The 18,805-nt window shown below is 42.0% G+C and overlaps 1 protein-coding gene across 1 annotated transcript in view; it reads right to left on the bottom strand.

Moving 5' to 3' along the window:
* The window catches only part of UBE2R2 (ubiquitin conjugating enzyme E2 R2), a 110,605-nt gene extending 92,633 nt beyond the window's left edge, over window positions 1-17,972 (bottom strand). The window contains exon 1 of the mRNA XM_060761179.2: window positions 17,673-17,972. Coding sequence (XP_060617162.1) covers window positions 17,673-17,849 — 177 coding nt within the window. The 5' untranslated portion in view covers window positions 17,850-17,972. The remainder of the gene's footprint in view (window positions 1-17,672) is intronic.
* Between the last annotated feature and the right edge of the window lie 833 nt (window positions 17,973-18,805).

Here is an 18,805-nt window from a genome sequence, read left to right as displayed (position 1 = left end):
AAATTATTTCCCAAGCCCTTTCAGAACACATACACACCCATTCCAAGTACTTCTGCGAATAACTGGAAGGATTTAAGGAAGATTCAGGCTCTGACATGACACCGCTGAGACCTGCCATTTGTTTAAAAGGTACATCAGTTCAAAACTGTTGATTAAAAACCTCCATTATTGATTAATTCAGGGACTTCAGAACAATTTCTGTAAGGGTCCATACTGGAGAACAGCCTTCATGTTGGGCCTGATATGAATACTCTAAAATGCATAATAATAATAATAATAATAATAATTATTATTATTATTATTATTATTATTATTTCTGACTTGGAGGATAGATCTAGTTCCAAAAGTAAGAGGATGGCTTCTGACAGAGAAGGTCACACAGATATAAAAAGAGAAGAATGAGATTATCCAAACAAGGGTTTATGGATCTCTTCTGTCTTCACCACCACATTGTCCCAGGGAAATAAGAATCTGGATTTTCTATTTCTGCAAGAAATGCTCTGACTTTTAGAATGTTAAATTTACCAACCCACTCACCAAGGAAAATTGCTTTTCATGACTGAATAAAGAGGAGCCGTTTTCTTTATACTTGCCAATCAAAATCATGGGCATCTTCAACGAATAACAAACAGGAATTGGGAAAAGGTATTTCTGCAAATACATACAAAACTTGCCAAAAAAGAAAAGCAATGCCAAAAATACTGCTTAATGGTGTAACATTAGAAATTGTTGACTATTTCCGCTCCCTTGGCAGCCACCTCTCCACAAAAGTTAACATTGACACTGAAATACAACACCGCCTGAGCTCTGCGAGTGCAGCATTTTTCCAAACGAAGCAGAGAGTGTTTGAGGACTGGGACATCATAGGAATATTAAGGTGCTTGTTTATAAAGCCACTAGCTGTACCCGCCACGCGTTGCTGTGGCCAAACTTTCCTCCCTCTTTCTCTCCTTCCTTCCCTCCCTTTTTCCTTCGTTCCTTCTTCTTCTTTCCCTTCTACTTTCTTCCTTCTCTACCTGTTTCTTTCCTCCCTTTCTTTGCTCTTTGGTTCCATCCTTCCTTGTCTCTTTCGTTTCTTCTCTCCTTCCTTCCTTCCTTCCTTCCTTCTCTCCCTCTCTCTTTCCTTCCTTATTTCACCTTTTTATTTCCTTCTCTCCTTCCTTCCTTCTCTACCTTTCTTTCCTTCCTTCTCTCTTTTCTTCCTTCTTCCCTCTTTCCCTCTTTCTCTCCTTCCTTCCCCCTTTCTGAGTATATGTGTTTTGCGTGTATATATATATATATGCATATATATATTTGTGTATATGTGTATATATGTGTGTTTGTGTGTATATGTGGTTTTGAGCATGCGTTGTAATATTTTTTTTTATTTTTTTTGGCTTTTAAAGTCTCTTCTATTGTGTTTTTTAGTATTTTTAGGAGTGATGGTCACTCCTTGGCCTCATAGGTGTATTGTGTCCAAATTTGGTGTCAATTCGTCCAGTGGTTTTTGCGTTATGTTAATCCCACAAACGAACATTACATTTTTATTTGTATAGATTGTCCTCCCAACCCTGCTATACACCTGCAAAACATGGACTGCCTACAGATGTCACACTCAACTCCTATGCCATCAACCCTGTTGGGCTGGCCATGTTGTCTGAATGTCTGATTAACATCTCCCAAAGCAGTTGCTATACTCTCAACTCAAGAACAAAAAACGTAATGTCGGTGGACAGGAAAAAGAGATTTAAAGATGGGCTTAAAGCCAACCTTGAAAACTATGGCATAGACACTGAGAACTGGGAAGCCCTGGCCCTTCAGTGCTCTAACTGGAGGTCAGCTGTGACCAGCAGTGCTGAATAATTTGAAGAGGCGCGGATGGAGGGCAAAAGGGAGAAATGGGTCAAGGGGGAGGTGCATCAAGCCAATCATGAGTCCCCCTTGGGGTGAGAAAAGCGGTATACAAATACTGTAAATAAATAAACCCTGACCGGGACTGCCTTTTGACTGGAAACTGATGTCCTCACTGTGAAAGAACATGCAGATCAAGAACAGGTCTCCACAACCACCTACAGACCCACCACTAAGGTACTACACTTTGAGGACCATCACCCTTGGGCTATGAAGGGCGCATCAAGCCAACCCTGACCAGGATTGTCTTTCATTTGGAAACCAATGTCCTCACTGCAGAAGAACATGCAGATCAAGAACAGGTCTCCACAACCACCTACAGACCCACCACTAAGATACTACATTTGGAGGACCATCGCCCTTGGGCTAGAGGGATGGCCTAAGTAAGTAAGTAAGTACAAAATTTGCCAAAAAAGAAAGACAAGCATGCACTGTGAGGAATATAGTTTACATTCTCCTTCTGATTTAGGTCAACAGCAGTCTACCAAGCGACCTAAACGTATACAATCATGAATTTTAGCTATGCCCCCTTTCTCCCATCAACCACAGTTAAGACAGTGTGTCACGTCTGGGGCAAAACAAGCTTAACTTGATCCAAAAATAGAAGCCATGTGAGGTTAAGCTTGCTGTTATCACAAACCAACAATTCTGTGTAATATCCTAGAATTGTTGCAATGCATCTGGAGTTCAAAAAACATTTCTGGACAATCCCTTCACTAAAGCCTACTGAAAGAATTTTAAGGTCAGGAGATGAGAGTTCCTATATTCCTAAAGAATAGAAGAAAGAAATAGACATTCGTGAAAGAGATGCCATTAAGCTGAAATGGGCCTTGTCTCTTACCTGAAAGAGATACAAAAATTATGCACAATTCCTGTTTCACTGACCTGTTTATTAGGTACAACAACAACTTTATAATCAATAATGTAACAAAAATATATAAGGTGTGTAGACTTGAGAGGTTTCCCCCACAAATCTAGGTTATACTGAGAAATCTGAGCGCAAAGATTCAGGGAAGATAAAAGGATGCTCTGTGAAGACACACTTCAAAGTGTATGTCATTTACACAATACACCACAAATGTGATGATATTGATCTTGTGTACTTGTGTACATGAAATCTGGTATGAGTATAACAGAAAAAGGACCATGCTGAATAGGAATGATTTCACATTGTAAAGTGAGAATAATTTGCAGGTCCCACAAATGAATATACAATATAATTTCATAACATCTGTGAATCAAAACATGGCCCGCTTGGTCAAGTGCTCTTCAACAGAGAAGGTGTAGCTTTGAACAGTTTTAATGGTTTAATTTTTTTAATATAGTGTTTTAAAAACGACTCCTCTTTTCCATGCTCTCAGTTTTGCAGAGCATCACGTGTGAGTTCTTTTCTCCTTGTCTCTTTGTCTCTTTACTGCATAACAACTTGCTCCTTATCTCTCTGGTATTCTTACTGGTGCTGCCAAGTAGCATAGTTTACTTATTTTGTTTAATACATGTGAGAAATACAACCAAGTACCGTATATACTCGAGCATAAGCTGAGTTTTCAGCCCCTTTTAAGACTGATACTTAAGTCAACGTTATTTATTATTTTACTGTTATTATTTATGACATTTATTATTTTACTCTATTATTTATTATTATTACATTTACATTATTTTACTCTATTATTACTTTTAATATTTTTCTTTTTTTATTATTGATATTACATTTGGGTTGTTGTAGGTTTTTCAGGCTGTATGGCAATGTTCTAGAAGCATTCTCTCCTGACATTTTGCCTGCATCTGTGGCAAGCAACCTCATAACCTCTGAGGATGCTTGCTACAGATGCAGGCAAAACGTCAGGAGAGAATGCTTCTAGAACATGGCCATACAGCCTGAAAAACCTACAAGAACCCAGTGATACCGGCCATGAAAGCCTTTGACAATGTTATTACATTTATCATTTTACTCTATTATTGTTATTATTATTACACTATTTTACTCTATTATTACTGTTATTGTGATATTTCCATTCTTTTACTCTATTATTATTATTACATTTATTATTTTACTCTCATTATTATTGGAAGGGTACATAAGCACATTTATATTGAAGGTTAGAATAATGGTTTAATCAGAGTTGTAGTCTTATCTTAAATTACAGTTTTATGTAAGTATTCAAACACACTCAATCTACTGATGCCACAATTAATGTAATTTTATTGGTATCTATTTTTATTTTGAAATTTACCACTAGCTGCTGCATTTCCCACCCTCAGCTTATACTCAAGTCAATATATGTTTCCCCAGTTGTTTGTGGTAAAATTAGGTGCCTTGGCTTATATTCAGATCAGCTTATGCTCAAGCATATACGGTAAGTATGGTGGAATAACTTACACAAGCTATTATATTTGGTGAGAGGTCTTGGTTTCCAAATGTTTGCTCATATCCAGAATCTAAGACGCAAAGGACGTAGTCTCATCTTCACTTTTCCAGAAACTATGTTTTTTAAAACAAGCTATTGACATTTACTATTTTTTTTACTATTATGGATGCCCGAAACTGCGGATGATACTGATCTCTCTCTCTCTCTCTCTCTCTCTCTATGTATGTGTGTGTGTGTGTGTATGTGTGTTACACTGCACCACCTGACGTCCGCTGGGAAGTAGCAACCAATAGTGAAAAGACCAAGGCAGAGACATCTCCAGCTCATCCCCTGTTTGGGTATCAGCCAGCACGTCAACAACTTAAATCTAGAAATAGTTTTCTAAGATCTACAGAGACACTCGCTGGAACACCTCAGCAAGCGAGAGTCCAAAAGTGGCAGGCTCAAACCCAGAACCTCAACCAATGGCTGATACCCAATGAGAGACTCCCCCCTGGGCACACAGAAGACTGGGCGACTTGGAAGGCGCTGAACAGACTGCGCTCTGGCACCACGAGATGCAGAGCCAACCTTCAGAAATGGGGCCACAAAGTGGAATCCACGACATGTGAGTGTGGAGAAGAGCAAACCACTGACCACCTGCTGCAATGCACCCTGAGCCCTGCTACATGCACAATGGAGGACTTTCTTGCAGCAACACCAGAAGCCCTCCAAGTGGCCAGATACTGGTCAAAGGACATTTAATCAACTACCAAACTCGCAAATTTTGTATTTTGTCTGTTTGTTCTGTTAGAAATGTAATAAAATTGACTGGTTGCCCTGACACAACAAATAAATAAAATAAATCCCATACTTCCATGCATACCTGTGACCTTAGCGACTAACAGATGGGTAACATATAAACACTGGATAAAGAGGGGCAAAGTGGCACAAGATTTCATCATACTACTTGGAATGGCATCAATCTACAACTAAGGAATTATTTGTTTTTGGTATTTTCCATGACTAACCATAGGTAAATGGAACTGCAGGAAATGAAACTGTGGATAAGGAGGGCCTACAGTACTGACAAGGTACAGGGGCCAATTACAAAGCCACAAATTTGTCAACAGGTTCTACAGCCTTCCATGATCCACTTCGTCATTGCCATTATTATGCAATCACATTATACAAACATGCCACTAAGATTTAGAAAAGTGTGCCTCTTCAATGGGGTGTGTGGAGGCCTTTGGCCTACTAGATATTTTGGCCTATGCCTCCCATGAACAAAGGTTAGGGATTATAAACTCCGGAGGCCGCAATGCCTGAAGAACAAAATATTCCTTGTGCTTGTTTTCATATTCTGCTTCAGCTAAAAGAACAAAATGTTCATTGGTAACACAGATAGTGCAGGTAGTTCAGTGCAAGAGACATCATCAAAATGGAGAAAAGGGATTTAATTAAATAAAATAATTGAACGGTACAGTTTTGTCTCAGTCAGAAACATATTTAGTAAGATTAAATCCTATTCACCTCAATAAGAATTGTTTCTGGGTAAACAAGCATGTGTTCATACTACACATGAGAACAGCCCCAGTTGCAAAAGGGAATTCTGAGTTTCAAAATGTAAGTTAGAAAAGTATGACTAGTCCTTGACCAGAATATTAATATCTTGCGTATAATGGCTCACTACACACAATGGCAGTAACTGAATTGTTTTCACACTCTGCAGCAATCTGGTAAGAGGTGGTACTATTAATAGTTTGCATTTTTGGTGCCCTAGTGAAATTACTTTTGTCAAATATTTAACAGCTGTACTACTTCAAAGTATGAATGCCAAACAGAAACCAGTACATGCTCAGTGGAATAATGGTATTTCAGTTTCAGCATTTGTGACCAAAGTGTGAAAACACATTTTCAGTAGTTTAACTGCAGATGCTGCATCTGATCTGTTCCGTATTCTTCTAGACTTAAGTCGAATGCAAGTTATCCATACATTTCAAAATACAGATTTTAATAAATATCTTTTAAAACTCATGTTCGAAAGAGAATAGTACAAAATATAGTCCTTCCAACTAAACAGCTGCATTCACAACACACAAATGCATTCGATTGGCTAAAGAAGCAGGATGTTCAAACGCTCCCCCAAAGGTGATCTCAGGTCACCGACATGCTCATGAACATCTGATACATGGATTATTGCACAACTCAAATGGAACCAAATGGAGCGATCTTTGAAAAGCAGTCTGCTGAATAATATGATCAAAAATGCTGAAGAGCAACATGAAATAGCTGTAGGCAATACCTGCCTGTCTGATCTCCCACAAGGTTAATTCTACCAAATATACACAGAGCTACTTCCAACAAAATAGGCAAAAGTGGATTTTACTTTATTAACACTTTTAAATTGCTCCCTGGTTCTGAAAAACACCAGCCAAGACTCTGTTAAGATTCAACTCTAGTCACAATTTCACAGTTGACAGTAGTCTAAGGAAGACAAAGACAGGACACGCTCTTTTGTCTCTTGCCTGGAGGTTGACCTAAGTACAATGTGCTCTTATAAAGAGCAGTCTAGAAGAAACAAAGGAAAAGAAGGAACGGAGGGTAAAGGTCTGGACATCAGAAACACTGGAGCACACAAGGGTCAGAGGCCAAGCCTTTCTTTCTCCAGCAAAAGAGGTCACACCAATGGTCTGCCATGCTAAAGTTTTGACATGGAAAGCGCGTAAAGGAAGAGAAATCCATTCTCTCTTTTCTGAACACTATTTGCACAGCCACACATAGACATATATTTCCTTCCAAGTCTTGGAAAAGGAAAGGGTGAAGATGGGAGAGGGAGCAGAAGAGGGGGCAGAATGATGAGAAAATAAAGGTAACTTTTAATTCAGTGGTTCTCAACCTTTCTAATGCTGTGACCCCTTAATGTAGTCCCTCATGTTGTGGTGACCCCCAACCATAATATTTTTGTTGCTACTTCACAACTACTATTTTGCTACTGTTATGAATCGTAATCTAAATATCTGATATGCAGGATGTATTTTCATTCACTGGACCAAATTTGGCACAAATACGTGATATGCCCCAATTTGAATACTGGTGGGGTTGGCAGGGGATTGATGTTGTCATTTGGGAGTTGTAGTTGCTGGGATTGATAGTTTACCTACAATCAAAGAGCATTCTGAACTCCACCAACAATGGAATTGAACCAGACTTGGCACACAGAACTCTGATGATCAACAGAAAATACTGGAAGGGTTTGGTGGGCATTGACCTTGAGTTTTGGAGTTGTAGTTCACCTGGATCCAGAGAGCACTGTGGACTCAAACAATGATGGATCTGGACCAAACTTGCCATGAATACTCAATATGCCCAATGTGAATGAACGCTGGTGGAGTTTGGGGAAAACAGAACTTGCATTTGAGAGTTTTAGTTGCTGGGATTTATAGTTCACCTACAATAAAAGATCATTCTGATCCCTTCCAATGATAGAACTGGGCCAAACTTCCCACATGGAACCCCTATGACCAACAGAAAATACGTTTTTGGATGGTCTTTGGTGACCCTTCTGAAACCCCCCCCCGTGACCACCCCAGGGGTCCCGACCCCCAGGTTGAGAACTACTGTTTTAATTGAAGGAAGAAGTTTAAATACACATTAATTTTAGTATGGTTCAGTATATAAATGGAAAAAGAGGAACCAGGGATTCTACAGGTATCTTTAAGACTTGACTGATTTTAGCACAGCTTTTAAGCATTTCAATTCAGTTCTCAACAGATGCCATTTGGACAGTACCCGCAGAAGTGGACTGAAATGCACAAAAGTTCACGCTAATAGCAAAGGCCCCACCTACACTGCAATATAATGCAGTTTGAAACCACATTGTAAGATCAGCACAGAGTTGTGTAATAATGCATGTTAACTGCACTGAACACAGACACAGTGAAGACATCTGCCCTTGCGCTATGCTACTCTGCTGCTGAGTACGCATATCCAGTGTGGAACACATCTCACCATGCTAAATCAGTAGATGTAGCTCTTAATGAGACATGCCGCATTATCACGGGATGTCTGCGCCCGACACCACTGGAGAAATTACACTGTTTAGCCGGTATTGCACCACCTGACATCCGCCGGGAAGTAGCAGCCAATAGTGAAAGGACCAAGGCAGAGACATCTCCAGCTCATCCCTTGTTTGGGTATCAGCCAGCACGTCAACGACTTAAATCAAGAAATCGTTTTCTAAGATTTACAGAGACACTCACTGGAACACCTCAGTAAGCAAGAGTCCAAAAGTGGCAGGCTCAAACCCAGAACCTCAACCCATGGCTGATACCCAATGAGAGACTCCCTCCTGGGCACACAGAAGACTGGGCGACTTGGAAGGCGCTGAACAGACTGCGCTCTGGCACCACGAGATGCAGAGGCAATCTTAAGGGGGCCACAAAGTGGAATCCACGACATGCGAGTGTTGAGAAGAGCAAACCACAGACCACCTGCTGCAATGCAACCTGAGCCCTGCCACATGCACCATGGAGGACCTTCTTGCAGCAACACCAGAGGCACTCCAAGCGGCCAGATACTGGTTAAAGGTCATTAAATCAACTACCAAGCTTGCAAATTTTGTGTTTTGTCTGTTTGTTTGTTTGTTTGTTTTGTTCTGTTAGAAATGTAATACAATTGTCTGGTTGCCCCTGACACGAGAAATAAATAAATAACTGCACTGAACTGCACTTCATGGTAGTGAAGAAGTCAAATTCATCCGACTAAAAAGTGCCCATCGATTCCTTCCCTCCCCTTTTCTTCTTTCATGTTGATGGAGATATACAAGATAAATAAAGTGCACTTGAGACAACAACCAATAATGAATGTGTAGTTATTCTATTAGTCCAAAAGTTGTGGATGCTGATGGGAAGACATTTCAGATGTTCTCCCTATCTCAAGAAGTTCTGCATATCTGCAGGAGTCCCACGAGAGCAAGGCTAGAGGCGCAGGATCAAGACAATGGGGAACACGGAGGCATAAGATGGAGAGGCAGATGCCTCGGCCTTGCCAAGAGATTCTTACAAAGGTAACTCAGCTGATGGCAGAAACACAGATGGCAAGACTAGAGGAAACTGGAAAGAGGCCATTTTGTGAGCCATAAAAGGAAGACAAAGAGGAAGTGGGAGGAAGAGAAGCAGGGAAATAAGCTTGCAGAGTGGTAAAGTGATCATCCACAAGGACGATTATACCGCCTTAAAAAATAACAGCAAAATCCTCTTGACAAGGAATGGAATTGATCAAGTCTTACACAAGTGTTGCTGGTCAGCTTCAAATAAATATACAATATGAACCCCATTTCCACAGGTGATACATTTTCCAGACTCCACATCAATGGTTCCCAACCTTTTTTTTGACAAGGGACCACTTGACCAGGGATCACTTTGACCACTCTCCAATATTAGGACCAAAAGAGTTACGAATCAGTTTTTGGTCAACTTTAGCTTTGGTTTGGTTATTTGGGGGACTGATTCAGAAAACTGAATTGGACAGATCACATCAGCTCTAGTTTCTGATACAGAACATATGTCATCCAGTAGTCAACACCTGCTCGCCCACAGAAAATTATATTTAACAAGCCTTGGAACTATAAGAGTGTTTCACAAGATCAATTGCTCTTGTTGCAACGGTGTAGGAATTGTGAGGCCATGGACCATATTTTAGTTCTTTTGAACCACTGGTGGTCCACAGACCAGAGGATAGAATCACTGCTGTACATGGACACATAAACCAAAAGTCAAACACCTCATCAGGTATTAGCATCCTTCACTCACTGAACTGGTAAAAATAATCTGAATCCTGTTGGCTACCAGATGGAGTAAATAAACTGAATGAATGGTGCAATGGTGATTAAACACATAAGCAAGTCCCACCATTTCAATGGGTTTACTTTAGCTCAGACTAATTGCAGGATTCTGCCATAATGAAAAACACTTTCAACCAACCTTGCATCTTTTTTTAATGTATTATGTAAAACAATAAAAGTGCATACTGTTCTTTCATAAATTTGTAATCTTAAATTCAGTTGTTACTCAGGTTTGATTAGGTGCAAACACGAGTGTATCAGTGCAATTTCTTTTGGTGCTTTTGGATGGGCTTTTGTGTTCCATGTCCGTGAATCAAAATATAGTACAATCCCTGTATCTACTGGGGAGATATTGATTTAACTTACCATGAAAACAGGAAACCCTATTAAAATGAATGACTTTCAGCAAAAATTACATGCTGGAGAAACTAGGAAATTCCTAGAGAACTATCCTTTCTAGGAAATTGCTCGCTCCTTTAGGGCAATTCTATGGGGACTTCCAGGCAGAAGCCTACTTACCACAAAATCAGGAGAATTTAGAAGATTCCTAGAGAGGACATATTTTGTTTGATGAGGGTATCAGTCACAAGGATACTTTTTTGGAATTTTTTTTTTTTACTTCACTTCTTTTTTACTGTTTACTCAACCACATTACAAAAATACAAAGGTCCAAGCAAATTGCAAGGGGAAAACTGGACATGACAAAAGAAATCAGAGGTTATTTTTTGACAGAGAGAACCAAATTCTGATAAAAACAGCATCCAGCTGTTTGGTTCCAGGACCATTCATGGGAACCAAAATCCATGGATGCTCAAGTCTTGCTATACACAACATTGTAATGAAATGGCATCCCTGAAAATGGCAAAATCTAAATTTGCCTTCTGAAATTATTATTTCTAAAAAAAATTAAGACATGGATGGTGGAATTTATGGATGCAGATCCCACATGTACAGACTACACATTTTTAAACACGTTTTTACAACCCATAGTTTGCAGAGCTGTCTAATGCAACAACTCAAAGGGGGAAACAGTTGGCCCTCCATTCTCAACAGAAACTGCAGCCAGATTTGAAAATCATAACAAAAACCCAATAATTTTCCAGTTTTATGCAAAGAATACTATTTTAACTACAGGTGCATCTAAAGTAAGCATTAATGCAGTTGGACCCCATGGCTGAATGCCATGGAAAACTGGGAGTTGTAGCTTGGTGAAGCACCAGCAGTCTTTGTAGAGAAGGCTACAAACCTCAAGTGGCAGTTAAAGTGGTGTCAAACTACATTAGTTCTACAGTGTAGATGCACTCTATGACATTGCATATAATAGTTCTACAGTGACTCACCCTACAACATTGTATATATAGTGGGACTTGAGCATCTAGAATTCGTGATGCTTTATCTGGAAATGTTCTTCCCCCCTTTGTCGTTCAAGAACTAAGCTCTCACCTGAAGCAGCCCTGGATCCTCAAAAACTAAAGTAGATAAGGTGCCATTTCTGGAACAATTTATTGTGTCAGAAGTAAATTTATTGAGCACAACAGAACATAAACAAAGTTAAAAGCTTGGCATTATACTCGATTTCCTTTGACCAGAAGCTGGTCACTAGGAGTGCTCTGGTGTTGCTGTGAAGAGGTCCTCCATTGTGCATGTGGCAGGGCTCAAACTGCATTGTAGTAAGTAGTCTGTGGTTTGCTCTTCTCAACACTCACATGTCATGGACTCTCACAAACTGGTAGGAAGACTATACATATGTATATATCGCCAGAGGGAGAGGGGGGAACGTTGTGTCTCCCGTGAGTCTCCCCTTGATCTAAAACATTTCCCCAATATGATAATGAAAAATGTTTTAAATCAATCAATATTGTGGTAAACTGGGTATATATTGTGTGCAGAGAAGACTTGACCTAAAATATTTCTCATTTCTCATTATGATCACAAAAAACTAGATATTGTGGAAATCTGGGTCCCACATTGGCAGGAAGACAGTGTGTGTGTGAGTGGGAGAGACAAGGCGCTTTGAGGGACTCTGGGCCCTCCCTTGACCGAAAACAGTTTCTGTTATGATTATGAAAAGCAATATTGTGGAAATCTATATTGGCAGGAAGGCAATATATATGAAACAAGGTGCATTTGGGGACTATCTAAAACATTTTCCTAATATCTAGGTCCCCTGTGATCTAAAATATATTTATATTATGATTATGAAAAGCTAAATATCATAATATTGGTGGGAAGACTATATATATGTATGTATCGCGTAGGGGGAACATTGTACCTTTGGGGGCTGTGGGTCCCCCCTTGATCTAAAATATTTCTCATTATGATTATGAGAAGCCATATATTGCAGTATATTGTGGTAAACTGGGCCCCATATTGGCAAGTAGATGACAGATAGATAGATGTGAAACAAGATGCATTTGGTGACTGAGGGTCCCTTCTGATTTAAAGTATTTTCTATTATGATTTTGAAAAACTAAATATCATAACAACCTGGGTCCCATATTGGCAGGGAAACATATATGTATGTATGCATATATGTATGTTTTGTGACTTGATTCTGTTGCGGGCCTCCCTGAGTACTTGTGGAGAGAGGGCGGGACATTAATAAAGTTTATAATTATTGTTGTGTTGTGTGGATGGGGCCTTTATCTAAAACAATGTTTCCCAAACTTTGGTCTTGGACTTCAACTGCCAGGATCCCTCAGCATAGGCCAAGGCCATTGAAGGCACTTCTACAAGACCATAAAAAATCCAGATGATCCGGTTTGAACTGGATTATATGGCAGTGTAGACTCATATAATCCAGTTCAAAGCAAATAATGTGGATTATCTGATTTGATAATCTGGATTATATGGCAATGTAGAAGGGGTCTGAGGTTTCTAGGAGCTGAAGTCCAAAACTCCCGAGGTACTAGAGTTTGGGAATCATTGATCTGATTTTCTATATTTATTTTCTATATGTGAAAATCTGTACATTATGACAATCTGGATCCCATATTGGCAAGAAGACACTATATGTGTGTGTATTATAAATAGGTGTGCTTTCTGAGAACAGTGAAGTGAAATAATAGATTTGGAGTATGTACAATGACTATGGAAAGGCTTGGACTACGATTATGGATGGTGTGATTTTAATATGGAATGCAATGTTTTTTTTATGTTTAATACATATTAATTATAATTTGATTTTAATTTTTTGAATTTTAAGTCTCTCCTGCTGTGTTTTTCAGTGTTTTTTTATGAGTGACGGTCACTTGTTGGCCTGATACGTGTATTGTGTCCAAATCTGGTGTCAATTCATCCAGTGGTTTTTGAGTTATGTTAATCCCACAAATGAACATTACATTTTTATTTATATAGATGGTTTTCTGTGGGCGAGCAGATGGCGACTACTGCATGGCATATGTTCTGTATCAGAAACTAGAGCTGATGTGATCTATCCAATGCAATTTTCTGAATTAGCACCCCAAATAACCAAACCAAATTTAAAGTTGACCAAAAACTGATTCGTAACTGTTTGGTACTAATGTTGGAAATTGGCAGAAATTGTTAACATTTTCTAATGTTACTATTAGAGTTCCTATTAAAAACAGGGCTAATACTATATCCCATACAATATCATACCCATGAATCCTATTGATTTGAAATTAATCATGGAATACAGTTATTCATAGCACACTTGTCCTGGCATTGAATGTTTGCCATATATTGTTTATTTGCTTATTGCTTTTATTGATGTGTTGGGCTTGGCTTCATGAAAGCCGCTCTGAGTCCCTTGGGGAGATGGTGGCGGGGTATAAAGTATTATTATTATTATTATTATTATTATTATATATGCTATGATCTGCCTGAGTCCACTTTGGGGTGAGAAGGGCGGAATATAAATGTTTTAAATCAATCAATAAATAGTGGTGAACTGGGTCCCATATTGGCAAGTAGACAGATAGGAGTGAAACAAGGTGCATTTGGTGACTGTGGATCCCTTGTGATCTAAAATAATTTCATATTATGATGATAAAAAGCCATATATCGTTATAACCAGGGTTCCATATAGGTGGGAAGATCTAGGTATCTAATTTTGGCCCACCAGGGGTTTGGGACTCCAACTCCCACCATTCCCAACAGCCTCAGGCCCTTTCCTTTCACCCTGTATTTTTACATTTACATGTAGTTTAGTTTACCTCTGCTTCTTTTAATGCACTATTAATAACTGTATTCCACTATTAATTTCAATTCAACAGAATTCATGGGTATGAACTGTATTCCATTATTAATTTCATGGGCATGACATTGTATGGGATGTGGTATTAGTAAGCCCTATTTTTAATAGTGACTCCAATAGTAACATTAGAAAATGTTGAGCATTTCTGCTTCCTTGACAGCCACCTCTCCACAAAAGTCATCACCGTCATCAAAATACAATACTGCCTGAGCTCTGCGAGTGGAGCATTTTCTGGAATTGAAAAACAATACTGCCTGAGCTCAGAGAGTGGTGCATTTTCTGGAGTCGAAATACAACATTGCCTGAGCTCTGCGAGTGGAGCACTTTCTAGAGTCAAAATACAATACCGCCTGAGCTCTGCAAGTGGAGTATTTTCTGGAGTTGAAATACAACACAGCCAGAGCTCTGCAAGTGGGGCATTTTCTGGAGTTGAAATACAATACTGCCTGAGCTCTGCAAGTGGAGCATTTTCTGGAGTTGAAATATAACACCACCTGAGCTCTGCGAGTAGAGCACTTTCTGGAGTCAAAATACAATGCTGCCTGAGCTGTGAGTAGAGCACTTTCTGGAGTCAAAATACAATACTGCCTGAGCTCTGCGAGTGGAGCACTTTCTGGAGCCGAAATACAATACTGCCTGAGCTCTGTGAGTGGTGCATTTTCTGGAGTCGAAACACAATACTGCCTGAGGTCTGTGAGTGGAGAATTTTCTGGATTCGAAAAACAATCATTTTTTGGAGTTGAAATAGAACACCGCCTGAGCTCTGCAAGTGAAGCATTTTCTGAAGTTGAAATACAAAACCGCCTGAGCTCTGCATTTTCTAGAGTCAAAATACAACACCGCCTGAGCTCTACAAGTGGTGCATTTTCTGGTGTCGAAATACAACACTGCCTGAGCTCGGCGAGTGGAACATTTTCTTGAGTTGAAACACAACACCGCCTGAGCTCTGCAAGTGGAGCATTTTGTGGAGCCAAAATGCAAGACCACCTGAGCTCTGCAAGTGGAGCATTTTCTGGAGTCGAAATACAATACCGCCTGAGCTCTGCGAGTGGAGCATTTTCTGGAGTCGAAACACAACACCGCCTGAGCTCTGCGAGTGGTGCATTTCCTGGAGTCGAAATACAACACCACCTGAGCTCTGCGAGTGGAGCATTTTCTGGAGTTCAGGCAGCATTGCTGAACTCTGCGAGTTCAGCAATGCTGCCTAAACTCTGCAAGCGGAGTTGAAATACAATACTGCCTTAACTCTGCGAGTGGAGCATTATGTGGAGTCGAAAAAAATACTGCCTGAGCTCTGCGAGTGGAGCACTTTCTGGAGTCAAAATACAATATCGCCTGAGATCTGGGAGTGGTGCATTGTTTGGAGTCGAAATACAACACCGCCTAAGCTCTGTGAGTGGTATATTTTTTGGAGTTGAAATACAATACTGCCTGAGCTCTGCGAGTGGAGCACTTTCTGGAGTCAAAATACAACACTGCCTGAGCTCTGCAAGTGGAGCATTTTCTTGAGTCGAAATACAACACCACCTGAGCTCTGCGAGTGGAGCATTTTCTGGAGTCAAAATACAACACCGCCTGAGGTCTGCAAATGGTGAATTTCCTGGAGTCAAAATACGGCACCGCCTGAGCTCTGCGAGTGGAGCATTTCCTGGAGTCGAAATACAATACCGCCTGAGCTCTGCAAGTGGTGAATTTTCTGGAATCAAAATACAACACAGCCTGAGCTATGCGAGTGGAGCATTTACTGAAGTTGAAATACAACACCGCCTGAGCTCTGCGAGTGGTGCATTTCCTGGAGTCGAAATACAACACCACCTGAGGTCTGCAAGTGGAGCATTTTCTGGAGTCGAAATACAATACCGCCTGAGCTCTGCGAGTGGTGCATTTCCTGGAGTAGAAATATGATACCACCTGAGCTCTGCGAGTGGAGCATTATGTGGAGTCGAAATATAATACTACCTGAGCTCTGTGAGTGGAGAATTTTCTGGAATCGAAATACAATACTGCCTGAGCTCTGCGAGTGGTGCATTTTCTGGAGTCGAAATACAATACTGCCTGAACTCTGCGAGTGGTGCATTTTCTGGAGTAGAAATATGATACCACCTGAGCTCTGCGAGTGGAGCATTATGTGGAGTCGAAATATAATACTACCTAAGCTCTGTGAGTGGAGAATTTTCTGGAATCGAAATACAATACTGCCTGAGCTCTGCGAGTGGTGCATTTTCTGAAGTCGAAATACAACACCGCCTGAGCTCTGCAAGTGGAGCATCTTCTGGAGTCGAAATACAATACTGCCTGAACTCTGCGAGTGGTGCATTTTCTGGAGTAGAAATATGATACCACCTGAGCTCTGCGAGTGGAGAATTTTCTGGAATCGAAATACAATACTGCCTGAACTGTGTAAGTGGAGTCGAAATACAATACTGTCTTAACTCTGCAAGTGGAGCATTTTCTGGTGTCAAAATACAATGCCTGAGTTCTGCGAGTGGAGAATTTTCTTGAGTTGAAACACAACACTGCCTGAGCTCTGCGAGTGGAGCATTTTCTTGAGTTGAAATGCAACACCGCCTGAGCTCTGTGAATGGTGATTTTTCTGGAGTCAAAATACAATACTGCCTGAGCTCTGCGAGAGGAGCATTTTCTGGAATCAAAATACAAAACCACCTGAGCTATGCGAGTGGAGCATTTTCTGGAATTGAAATACAACACCGCCTGAGCTCTGTGAGTGGTGCATTTCTTGGAGTCAAAATACAATACTGCCTGAGCTCTGAGAGTGGAGCATTTTCTGGAGTCGAAACACAATACTGCCTGAACTCTGCGAGTGGGGTCGAAATACAATACTGTCTTAACTCTGCAAGTGGAGCATTATGTGGAATCGAAATACAACACCTCCTGAGCTTTGTGAGTGGTGCATTTTCTGGAATTGAAACACAACACCGCCTGAGCTCTGCGAATGGAGCATTATGTGGAGTCAAAATACAAAACCACCTGACCTATGCGAGTGGAGCATTTTCTGGAGTCGAAAAACAATACTGCCTGACCTCTGCGCGTGGAGCATTTTCTAGAGTTGAAACACAACACCACCTGAGCTCTGCGAGTGGAGCATTTTCTGGAGTTGAAAAACAATACTGCCTGAGCTCTGCAAGTGGAGCATTTTGTGGTGTTGAAATACAATACCACCTGAGCTCTGCGAGTGGAGCATTTTCAAGAGTCGAAATACAACACGGCCTGAGCTCTGCGAGTGGAACATTTTGTGGAGTGAAGCAGAGAGTGTTTGAGGATGTGAGAAATGGACTGGGCCTGAGGCATGAGGGGGGGTGGGTGGGAAGGTCCCGAGGCCTATCGGGGCTGGTGTTGGGGGGTGCCTCACCTTGAAGTACCCTCCCTCGTAGAGCGTGTTGGGGGGCCCGAAGATGGCCACCTCCCAGTTGTAGAGGTCGGACTCGTCGACGAGGGTGATGCGGAACCCCTCGACGGGCTCCTCCTGCAGCCCCTTCAGCTCCAGCATCAGCGCCTTCTGCGAGCTGCTCACCTGCTGCTGGGCCATGGCGGGCGAAGGAGAGAGAGAAGAGAGGAAGGAGCGGGGCGATGAGGGGACGGTGATGAGGAAGGCGGGGAGGAGGAGGAGGGAGAGGCGGCGGCGGCGGCGCGAAGGGAGCGAGCCGAGGGAGGCCTCAGGCCCTCAGCACAGGCCTCGCCCCCGCGCCACCGCCGCCACCGCTGCCGCCGCCACCGCCCGCCAGCCTTGAGGCCGGCCGGCTCCTTCTCCTCCGCCTCTTCCGCCGCCTCCTCCTCCTCCTCGGCGGCGAAGGCGGCGTCGTCCTTCTTCCCTGCCCTCAGCCGCGCTCCAGCCTCGCCGGCAGGCGCTCTCTCTCTCTCTCTCTCTCCTCTCACCGCGATGGCCGCTTCCTTTTGTGACGGGACGCTGCTAGGCCACTGCCGCCAACGCGCAGGCGCCAACTCGCCTCTTTTGCTCCCCCTCACGCTCTCTCGCCTTCCTATTGGTCCGCTCGCTCGACGTTCCGCCTCTCCGCTTGCGCCCATTGGTGGACATCCCCGCCGTGACGTGAAGCCACGCCCCCGGAAAGGCTCAGCGTCAACGCGCAGGCGCGCAATTCTCCTCTCCTCGCCTTTCCCCACCCACACGCGAAGCCACGCCCCCATGCCGACTCACTATTGGCCACACTACTCTTAACCCCGCCCCATCTTGACAATTGGTGACGTCTCACCTCCTCTCATAGCCTTTTCCCAACCCTCACGCGAAGCCACGCCCCTTTGGCGCCTCGCTATTGGCCACACTACTGATAACCCCGCCCCATCTCGCCTATTGGTGACGTCTCACAACTTGTCATCGCCTTTTCCCCACCCTCGAGCGAAGCCACGCCCCTCTGACACCTCGCTATTGGCCACACTACTCATAACCCCGCCCATTTTTGCCTCTTGGTGACGTCTCATCCCGTCTCCTCGCCTTTCCCACCCAACACGGGAAGCCACGCCCCTTTG

The sequence above is a fragment of the Anolis sagrei genome, chromosome 2, assembly GCF_037176765.1.
Source record: "Anolis sagrei isolate rAnoSag1 chromosome 2, rAnoSag1.mat, whole genome shotgun sequence".
Classification (NCBI taxonomy): domain Eukaryota; kingdom Metazoa; phylum Chordata; class Lepidosauria; order Squamata; family Dactyloidae; genus Anolis; species Anolis sagrei.
The sequence above is the reverse complement of the archived record's forward strand: the minus strand, read 5'-3'. Positions and strand labels throughout refer to the sequence as shown.